Here is a 12,053-nt window from a genome sequence, read left to right on the forward strand (position 1 = left end):
ACATCAATTAATTAGGTAGCCATTTTTAATGATTCCCAAACTTTGTCAGTAAACAACATGCCACAAAGTAACTTTAATCTATTCTCTGCCCTATAATTATCACATTTAGTATATATGGAAAAGATTGAGATGTTTCTTGTTTTATTTTTCAAAGAGATCACCCTGGGAATCTCTTCAGCTATCATCAACTGGAGAATCTGGGTCACCATACAGAGTCTGTTATACAAGTCTCTTCCCAAACAAAGCTTTAGAGCAGTGCTTCTCACCTTTCCTAAAGTTGTAACCCTTTAATACAGCTCCTCATGTTATGGTGATTCCCAATAAAAATTATTTTTGTTGCTACTTCATAACTAATTTTGCTACTCTTACAAGTCATGATGTAAATATCTAATATGCAACCCCTGTACAGACTGGTTTTGTGTCAACTTGACACAATCTAGAGTCACCAGAGAAGGAGCCTCAGTTAAGAAAATGCCTCCATGAGATCCAGCTGTAAGGCATCGTCTCAATTAGTGACTTATGAGAGAGGGTACAGTTCATTGTGGGTGGTGCTATCCCTGGGCTGATGATTTTGCATTCTATAAGAAAGCAGGCAGATCAAGCCATGTGAAGCAAGTCAGTAAAGTAGCAACCATCTATGGCGTCTGCATCGGCTCCTGCCTTCAGGTTCCTACCCTGTTTGAGCTCCTGTCTGACTTCTTTCAGTGATGAACAGCAATGTGGAAGTATAAGCTGACACTTTCACATTAGTTCCTCCCAACTTGCTTTTTGGTCATGGTGTTTCCTTTTCAACAACAGAAACCTTAAGTAAGATATTCTCCAATGAGGTCATGGCCCACAGGTTGAGAACTACTGCTTTATAGCCTTGTGCTGCCTTAATGATTTAATATAAGAAACAATAGTCATTCCCCATCTGTGTGTGTGTGTGTGTGTGTGTGTGTGGTTGCACATGTCTGCAGATATGCATGCATGAGCATGGAGAAGCCAGTGCTAAGTATCTTCCTCAAGTATTCTTCCTCAACCTTACTTTTTGTGATAAGATCTCTTAATGAACCAGAAACTTACTAATTGGCTAGATTGGCTGGCCAACAAGAGCAAGAGCTCCTCCTATCTCTGGCGCCCTAGCACTGGAATTACAGGCACATGCTGCCTTGCCCAGCTTTTTACACTGGTGCCTGGGATCTAAATATGCATGTGTGTGTGACAAACACATTACTGATTGGACCTTCATCCCAATCCTCAAGATTTACACATTTTCAAGCTTCTTTTAAAATAGACTTTTGGGAGGCTGGCAAGACGGCTCGGTGGTTAAAAGTACTGGCTGCTCTTCCAGAGGACACAGATGGAAGGTTAATGACCATCTGCAACTACAATTCCAGGGGATCCAATGACCTCCTTCATGCCTCCATGAGCATTGTACACACATGGTAGGTACACAGACATACATGAAGGCAAAACACCCATACACATTTTTAAAGTAAAATACCTAAAAATTAGAATAGTTTCTCAAACAAAACCTAAATTTATAAACAAGGCAAAATCCAACTAATTTCAATTAAGCAAATTAGTACACTAGAGGTAAATAGCTCACCATTCTCTTTATCCAGGTCACAAGATTTCTTCAGAATATGTACTAACTATTAGTTTCAATGGTAAACTCAATGAAAAACTTCCTGCTCACTGCAATGAACTCTTGACTAAATATACTCTTATTTCCATTAGGCTCTGGGCTTAGTCCCCAGCACCACAAAATGTGTGTCCCATTTCTTTCCTGGCTATCAGTTGAGAACAGTTTCCACCGTCTATCACACTAATCCAACTTGATTCACAGACCCTTTCTTTTATTTTTAACACCACCAACATCAGATCCCAAATTGTTCATGCTTTATTTCCCTGTCTTCATTATCCATTATCTGACCCAGTTTTTGCCTTCTTCTTCCATTTTTTAAGAAGTTAGTGACTGATGGTGAAACAATAATCTAGAATAACGTCTTAGTCTCAAAGCCCATATCGTAACTATAACTACAAAGTCCTTTTTTGCCATTCAAAGAAACATATCACAGTTTCTATGAACTGGGGGCGTGGACATCTTTTAAGGTGACCATTATGATGCCTGGAGTACTCTTTATTAAACTTTGCTCATCTGAGGTTGGAAATCAAATCAAAGAGTGTGGCACTATTGCTATGATGTGAATTTATGATAATCCCCAATGCTACAATGTTGATAGGCAAAGGCTTTCAGGGATATGTGAGTTCATAAGGGGTCTGCTTCATACAACTCAGTTCTGGCAGATATTAAAAATTAATACTCCTGTAAAAAGGGCTTGTAGGAGTAATGTTTTCTCTTCTACCATGTGAGAACAGATTTCTCCTTGGCCCTGCCCCTTCTGCCTCAGGCAGATACAGCAAGAAGGAACTCATGAGAACCCAGTGTTCCTGTATTGAACTTAGCCTCCAGAATGATAAGAGAATAAATTTCTGTTCTTTACAATTATTCAAGCAGCAATACTGTTTATGTACCATAGAGTGGGTTAATACACCACAATGGCAAAACACTAAGATCAAGAGCATTCAGTTTAGCTGTACACCAAGTATACCATACATACTGATAGCACTGCTATCGGTAAAGTCATTTGTCTAAATAAGTATTACCCAGCAAATTCTTCATTTTGTTAAAGGAAGAATACTATTAGCCTGTCTTTAATGGAAGCTGAATAAACTTCTTCATGTAAAATAGCACTTTCTAACTCTAGACTCTTCTCCCTTTGCTTTTCTACTTCAAAGTCCCACACATCTTAATTCTGAAACAATTTACCACAACATTCAAGTCATGCTGGAAGATCTCCCACTTGGATAAGACCTGGGAAACATAGCAATTTCATGTAACAGAAATAAGAGCAAATTTACTCAAATGGTCACAAGACAAAAGTAAACTACACAGAGCTAGAAATTTTCAAAGACTATCTTTTCAAAATAAAATAATGCTTAGTAGTTTTGGATCCCAAAAGTTAAAAACAAATAAAATTACCAGGTACCTTTACTGTTCTATATTTAACCAATATAAAACATTCTTATTAAATTCAATCATTAATTGGGAATAGAAAGATTATATATGTGCCATATCCATTTAATTACTTCTAGTTGTATTTCAAAGACAAAGCAGGCATTCTTAATCTACACAAATTATTCTCAAAGTAATTCAAATTTACAATGCTTAGTTTACAGACTGGAAGTGCATATGAGTAACAGATAAATACAAATTAACTTCGCTTGGTCTCTCTAATGGCCCGGCAAACTGATCAGGCACAGTTCCCTGCAGATAAGTGCTAATCTAGATAAAGCACTTTTAAACATGCTATCTGATATCAATACTACAAAGCTAGGGTAATTAAGCAGAATAATACTAGCAAAAACACAGACATTTATTTCAAGGAAAAAGAAGACAGCCCAATAAATCCACACTTGAGCAAGTAACTGACCCCTGACATTAACTGACACACGGAAAACTTGTTTTGGTTTATGACTCTAAATATTAAAAAGTCCAAGAAGCAGGAATCAATATCTAGCTACTAGAACTGAAAATAGAAACACAGAACGTGTTCAAAAAGCGGCAACACACTAACCTAACCCAGTTCCCTAGAAAATGTCTCAATCCTCATAATAACCCAATCATCTCATAAAGACCCTATCTCCTAGGAATGCCAGAACAGCAACCAAACTGCCACAAAACCAAGCAAAAGTCAGTCAATAAAATGTTATACTATCTAGTATAGATCATACACTTTGTTAATAGATTTGAAATCTATTAACCATACATGAAAATAAAGGCCTTATCTATTGCTCTCTCCTGGAACACACATGAGCAGACAGCCAAGAACAGAACTGACAATTTCAGTCATTTTTCTCAAGAAACAAATCTGGATAAACCTAAAGAGTTAACAAAGAAATAAACCATAACATTTAGCTGTAGCAATTTCCAGTATTACCTATCACTGCTTTTATAATACCCTAACTTCTGTAAAATCAGTGACAGACAGAACTCTGGACCATTCCATTCTGAGCATCACATCTTCTTGATCAATGCCCAAAAGTAAATTAGCTACAAGATGTATGTGTGGATAACTAACTTGAGTTTGGGTTTGTTTGGGTTTTTGTTTTTTGGGTTTTTTTTTTTTTTTTTTTTTTTTTTGTCTGTTGTTTTTAGTTCAGTCATTTAAAACATAAGTTTTAATAAATTACTTTGCCAGGTATAATTTTCAGGAATTATTTTCAAAAGTGAAAATGAATTTTTGTTTATTTTACCATAATCAAAATAGAAAAAAAAATCTGGATTGCCATTCCTAAATTCTATTCAGCTGTGATCATAAAAACCTTATTTTCCAAATAATCTTATATTTATACATGACAGAACACCTTCTATTCATCAAAAGTTATTTGAAGTTCCTATCACATAAATTAAAACAAATGAATAAATTCAGGTCCTATTTTACTAAACATATCTCTCAAAAAGTCATACCTATTTTTCACATAACACTAATATGTCAAATTCTGTAAATATAATTATAATCATAAATTGACACTGAAGCCTTCTAACTTAAACCTAAACTAATTCCATCTTACCAAACTCAAGAGCACCACACCTACACACCTGTACAATATTATAGACTCAGGACTGCACTTAACCTACCCCACCTATATCATATTATAGAGACTCGGGGCTAAACCTACACACCTGTACAATATTACAGAGACTCAGGGCTGCTCCTAACCACATGTACAATATTACAGAGACTCAGGGCTGTACCTAACCACATGTACAATATTACAGAGACTCAGGGCTGCTCCTAACCACATGTACAATATTACAGAGACTCAGGGCTCCTCCTAACCACATGTACAATATTACAGAGACTCAGGGCTCCTCCTAAGCACATGCACAATATTACAGAGACTCAGGGCTGCTCCTAACCACATGCACAATATTACAGAGACTCAGGGCTGCTCCTAACCACATGCACAATATTACAGAGACTAAGGGCTGCACCTGAACAATATAATAAAGACTCAAGGTTGCACTTCATTAAGATGCTGATGTCATTTAAAAGGAACAAACAGCAAATAACGCACAGTTATGGGTACTGCATCTATATACGCAAGACATATTTTAACAAGTTTTTAATAACAATATTTGTTTAAAATTGTGAATGATACATGCTACAATGGAAAGAAATTGAGTAACAGCTTCAGCATCCAAGGGGGGGGGGGGGGAATACCATGAAGAAGCAAGAAATGAAAATTTTCCCTATTACTAGTTTGAAGACTCTTTTACTAAATAACTTACTTTCAAGTATGAGTGTGCCAGCAAAGGATGATAATGATACAGTTTCCATAGCGTTGTTAGTTGGGCATATGAATAAAACATAGAAGTACTACTGTAACTGTGTAATGAATGGAAAACAATGGACTAGTTTTGTGTGTCAACTGGACACATCAGAGAGGGAGGAACCTCAGTTGCAGATATGTCTCCATGACATCCAGTTCTAAGGCATTTTCTCAATTAGTGATCAATGGAGACAGGCCCAGCCCATTGTGGGTGGTGCTGTTCCTGGACTGATGGTCCTGGGTTCTATAAGAATGAAGGCTGAGCAAATCATGCGAAACAAGTCAGTAAGCAGCACTCATCCATGGTCTCCGCATCAACTCCTGCCTCCAGGTTTGCCCTGCTTGAGTACCTGCCCTGACTTCCTCCAGTGATGGACAATAATGTGGAAGAGTATACAGAATCAACCATTTCCTCCCAAACTTGCTTTTTGGTCATGATGTTTTTCATCACAGCAATAGGAAACCTAACTAAGACAAATGCATACACTAAACCTTGGAATAATTTTTACCTGTGTTTAGTGACTAAATTTTGCTGCATAAAAATAAGAATTATTTAACAAAGCTAATAGCTGAAACTAGAACTTTTACAAAGCTATGAGAACACACTATGAAAACAACACTTGCCACTCCAGCCAGGGAAACTGATCAGTGCCTTCCTCAGCCATCATCTGAGAAGCTTCCTCCTACAGCAGACTGGGAACAAACACAAAGATCCACAGCCAGACATAATGAAGACTGAGATATCTTGGAACACTCAGCTCTAAATAGAATGTCTCCACTAGATCTCTCCAGACAGGGCTCAGGGAACTCTGCACAACAGGAAAGAGTGTAAGAGCCAAAGGGAATGGAGGAGACCAAGAAACAAAGCCAAGTCAACAGAATCAAAGCACATATAAACTCAGAGATTGAGGCAGAATACCCATGGCCTGCATGGGTCTGCATCAGAAGAAGTCCTAGAATTGAAAGAAGTGGACACATGATCCCATCCATAAGCCAGAAGCGTCTTCAATTGATAACATTTGCAAATGTAAATTTAGTTTTCTCCAAGGAGAAACAAATTACTCTTAAGGGTAGACCTTAGGCCCAGCAGTAGATGGCCAAGAGATAACAAAATCAATGGTACCTTCAGATGGTCTTTGTCTCATAATGTCATGTCAGGATGTTTCCTTCCTTTTTAAAATTTTATCTTAGCTTTTATCTTAATTTTGTCTATATATTTTTTCTCTCTCTTTACCCTATAGGTCCTCTGTGTATATATTATAGCTTCCAGTTCTGAGAGGGTCGCTGAAGCTATGTATTTTTCTCATGCCTTTTCTTGGGCTCTCCCCTCGCCATTCCAATGTATTAGTTTTCTTTTTATCTTATTTTATTTTATCATTATCCATTAGAATCTTGTTTGTTTTTTAATGAGAGATGTGAGGATGGAGTCACGATAGGATATATGGTGGGGAAGGACTGGGAAGAGTAGAAGGGAAAAGCTTACGTATCAGGATACATGATATGAAGGAAAAAAATCTGTTTTCAAAAAAAAGGAAAAAAACAACAAATAATAATTTAGAAAAAGGAAAACATAAACAAAACTAAATTCAAAATAATGTTTCCCAGGAAAATACGGCTTCCACTGAATAATTAAAAAGGCACAATGTGAGAGCGTACTAGCCATGTGGTCTGTAGGCCACTCTGGTCTCACACCTGGGTTTAATAATGAAGGAAATCTTATCATGTCATACAAAGAGGCAAATATATGAGAAATGTTCTATGTACAGATCCAGTCTGCTGTTAAGTCTGCACAGTGCATGAAATCTTCTCCATCCCGATTTTTCTAAACCATCACTTATCCCTCTGAAATCTCTAGTCTTTTACCTTGCTGACATACAGCATTATCTGATATTACATAGAGACAGAGATAGAGATAGTGTTCTTTATTTTGTAAATAAAGTGATGGTGGAAGACTCCAAGGACAGGACTGACACATGAACACACAGAGACTGCGACAAGTCCTGTGTATGTTCAAACCAGACAAAATACTTTGAGTGGACATAAACACTTCCCCTGAACAAGAATAGACTTTCAACTGATGCCTGCCAGGAAAAGAACAACCGGTTTCTCCAAAGGAGAGCCACTGGGCATCAACCATACTCCAGAGCAGACCCAGACCCCATACCCAGGAGTAGCTGGTAAACACCAAACAGACGCCATGTTTATTTTATTTTTGTTTCATTTTAGTATTTTTTTCTCACTGGTTTTTTGCTTTTTGTTTTAATTTTCATTATTTAAGACAGAAAAATATAAATTTAGTAAGTAGAGAAGTGGGAAGAACCTAGAAGGAGGGGAAAGAATATGATCAAAAGTTGTAAGAAAAAGAGCATAAATGATAAATTAACAATTTAAACACATTATACATATAAACAATGAACTATTTTTAAATTTTTTAATGTTTTAAATTGAAATAGAATTATATCATTTTCCCTTTATTTCCTCCATCCAAATCCTCCCATTTATCCTCCCTCCCTCCCTATTATGCTCCCCAATCTCAAATTGATAACCCTTATTTCTTTGATTATTATCATCACATACATGTACATGTATACATATATAACTTGAGTCCAAATAAATATCAAGCAGGTAATACACATAAGAATAAATTTTAAATTAAAAAAAAATGAACCTTAAAAAAACACTCAAAATATTACTCATTGCCTAAAAAATTAACTTTTGATATAATATATTCTAGCAAAATAAATAGCATATTGCCAAGATGAGCCTAACCAATGTTTATATTTAAGCATCACACAAATGAAATGTTAAAGCATGATTTGGAAAGATATTTCTCTGATCAGAAAAAACATAATATAAACACTAGAGCAGTGGTTCTCAACCTTCCTGTGACCCTTTAACACAGTTCCTCATGTTGTGGTGACCCCCAACCACCAAATTCTTCCCTCGCTACTTCATAACTGTAATGTTGCTACTGTTATGAATTATAATGTAAGTATCTGATATATGACCCCAAAGGGATCACAACTCACAGGTTGAGAACCACTGCAGTAGAGCAAGACTTTGCAACTGAAATATCAAAACGAGAAAAACTCAGAACATGTCAAACACATTTTTCTCGCATTACTTTGGCATAATCATGCCATCAAGTGTCAGCAACCATTGATATTTAAGACACACATAATCAAAGATCTGAATCTATAAAAGACTAAATATCACCAAATGTTTTCACTTCTTAAGAATTACTGGGTACCCAATGACAACAAGGACCCCACAAAGTCTCATCAGAACCCAGGTGTGGGCCTTTTCTATGTGTACTCACTAGCTATTCATACTTTCACCTAAAAAATTATGGACTTGAAGGTTGTTAGCCAGCAAAACTATGAACTCTAAATGCTTGAATTTCAAGGACCTATTTTAAATATCCAAGGAACAAACGAACAAAGACATCTAGACATCTCATCAACATGGGATTTATCACCAAATAAACAGCCTTTCGTCAGATAGTTCCTCCAAAGAAATCTCAACAAAACCTACATACAAGTGTTTACAGCCACTCTATTCATAATCACCAAAAGCTAGAAAGAACTCAAATTCTCCTTCAACCAGAGACTCAAAAGACAATCCCCATGACAGCACGAAATGTATTCTAATATGCCCAACAATCTGAATAAATCTCAAAGACATTAAAAGCTGGGGAGAAGAAGGCAGCCTCAGAAGGTTATGGACTTTTTGACTCCACTAATGTGTCTTTATTACTAGACAAAACTATAATGATAGGAAAATTATAGTGGCAGCCAGGTTAGAGGGAAGGGGTAGTCCCAATCATCAAGTGATAACAGGCATATTTTCAAAAGTGGTCAAAGTGTTTTTTGTATCATGACTAGGAACACACACAAATTTTTATGTGTTAAAATTTATACACACCTGTTCATCAAAAAAGCCAATTTTGCTGTCTGATCATTTCTAAAGTAAACAGCATTTTCAATAAGTCTAATTGTATTCACCCTTTCTGAAGAGAGGCACTGCTTACTACAATATTATAAACAGCCATGTTTTTTTTTTTTAATTATTAGTACTTGTTGACAGTGATAACAAATGTGAGCAAATCAACTGAGATAAACTTTTAAACTTCTACCAGTTTTTAATCATGAAAGGACTCACCAAGTTCATTGAGACTCTGAGCAGCTTTTGTTATTTCTCTACTTCCTCCTTGCAGTTGTCCCTGGAGTCTCTTACTGAGATATAAGATGCGAATTATTCTCCGAAGCAAATCACAGGCGACCTATTCAAGTAACACAGTATTAAGAAAGTACAGTAACTCTATGAAGTTTCGTGGTGAAGCTTTCCATTCTTTCCAGATGTGAAAAGATTTGTTCAGCTTTTTTGTTTCCTACTAGATACCCCAAATAACTACATATCTATTAAAAAGAATATCCACAATTTCATAATTAACCTTTACAACAAAGCTCAACTTATCTCAAATAGAGTAAATTTGAGATTGAGATACTATGAGGTCAAAGATTCTTTTAACCCTGTTCTGAACCAATGGCTTTATCTGACTTCACTTTAATTCAAATACAAAGGTTCAAAGAGTTCCAATGCTAAGACCGTATTCCTATGCACTTAGATGAAAATCTGTGGGGCAATGACCAAGCATCTTGTTCTACTTGTTGACATCCCCAGACGATGACTTGGCTGTGTTTGGCTTCCTACTATGCCTCCACTCTAGTTTCTCTTTCCTCAATGTCTAGGGGAATAGTCTTTAAAACTCTCAATTTCACTAATCCTTAAAGGATAAATTATGCTTATCTGCTTGAAGTTTTCAAATGGATCTTATCGATAAATTATAAAAAAGAAAACTAGTTAAATAAAAATAAAAAAAACTATCACTGACTTTTATGTCATGTCCTAGTTCTTTTTCTTTTCCAAATGTAACTGGAGTTTAAAAAAAAAAAAAAAACCTCAAATGTATGTGCATGCTCTGATGCAGAAACTGGTGCAGAGTCATTGCCTTGAGGAGAATAAGGTGAAGAACCAGACTGAAGGTGATTTCCAGCCTTCACAGTGATAACAAGAAAGGGAAGATCTACTACTCATCTATGCAACTCGTCACTGCCATCTTTGAATAGGCCAAGGCTACATGAAAAGCAAGAACTTTTTACTAAGGAAAACTCTAAACATTTCATTGAAAAGTAAAAACTTCAGGAGTTAGGGAAAATAACAGTTAAATGCTTGGCGCACAACTTGAAAACCTGACTCTGGATCACCTTATCACCATCAATTCATAAAAATCTGGGTACCAGCACTGTGGAAGTGAGTAGTGTCATAAGGATTCCTAGGGATTTCTGGTTCTTGCTGAAGGGTTAAGCTCCAAGACCAGTAAGATCTCAAGAAAATATGGTGGAAAGGAGTTGAAAAAGACCCTCAACACCTCCAGCCGTATATGAACACACATACATGTGTCCATATACATATACATGTGTACATATACATGTGTACATATACATGTGTACACATACATGTGAAAAATTAAAAGCTCCAAGAAAACATAATTAAACATCCAGGTGAAACAGTCTTTTATGGTAAATATAAAACATACTACAGCCATCCCAGCCACACTCACACACTTATTTACAGAGCACACACACATAAAACATACACAGTCAGAGGCACTCAAATAGTAAACATGTTTGCTTAACTGCTTTGCATAGTAACTATATGATAAATAAGAATTTTCATCTAGAAATTAAACGTTAGGACATATCTATCATTATTTATTTAATTAATTTATTGGAGACAAGATCTCACTATATAGCTCTAGATGACCTGCTACTTGCTAGGTAGACCAGGCTGGCCTTAAACTCAAAGAAAGCTACCTATCTTCTGCTTTTCAAGTGCTGGGATTATGGCACACACCACAACAGCCAGTTTAAATCTCCATCTTTTAATTAAATGTTATTTTCTAAATATATAACAAAAGGAAAATATAAAATCAAAATATAAAAAGAAGCAATACTGAAAAATCACCTTGATAACTCTGTGTTCTCAACTAAACAACAAAAACAACCACAATTACCAATGCCCGAATTAACAAAATTGTTTTTGCTTTTTTTTTTTAATTTATTAGTTTTAGTAATAGTAGCAGTGCCACCTGACCTGAAGCTCACTATGTAACACAGACTGGATGCACCTCTTCAAGCCCTGCCTCTACCTTTTAAGGGCTAGAATTCCAGGAAGAAATTCCTTCCACCTAGGATTGTACCACAGAGCCTTGCCGGGAGCAAACCTGACGCCATTTTGAAAGAATAGTTTTATGTTTTGTTTTTCCTCAGCTATTGACTCCTGAGAAAGCAGGTGGCCAATGGTCGCTGCACCCTAAGAAAAGTGGTTGCTGCACCCTGAGCCAGACAAAAACGTTGGGGCTGCAAGATATCTGCCGTTGGGAGTTTGAATCTTTCAGTGTATATTATTCATTGTATGATATTTTATTAGCTGATCCCTCTAAAGGAATCTTAATACAAGCATTTGCTCTCATACAACGAGCTTTAAAATTTTGGGGTGTGCTTGTTGCTCCAAAAAAAAAAATTCAAAGACAATATCTTTTCAATATTTGAGACATCAGTTATATTCCTAAACAAATTGTGGTACAGAAAATTCAAATAGTTTACTTA

The 12,053-nt window shown here is 36.2% G+C and overlaps 1 protein-coding gene across 1 annotated transcript in view; it reads right to left on the reverse strand.

Moving 5' to 3' along the window:
* The window catches only part of Cog5 (component of oligomeric golgi complex 5), a 288,970-nt gene that overhangs the window by 228,744 nt on the left and 48,173 nt on the right, over positions 1–12,053 (reverse strand). Inside the window, exon 6 of the mRNA XM_034514294.2 lies at positions 9,544–9,664. Coding sequence (XP_034370185.1) covers positions 9,544–9,664 — 121 coding nt within the window. The remainder of the gene's footprint in view (positions 1–9,543; positions 9,665–12,053) is intronic.

The sequence above is a fragment of the Arvicanthis niloticus genome, chromosome 11, assembly GCF_011762505.2.
Source record: "Arvicanthis niloticus isolate mArvNil1 chromosome 11, mArvNil1.pat.X, whole genome shotgun sequence".
NCBI classification, from domain to species: domain Eukaryota; kingdom Metazoa; phylum Chordata; class Mammalia; order Rodentia; family Muridae; genus Arvicanthis; species Arvicanthis niloticus.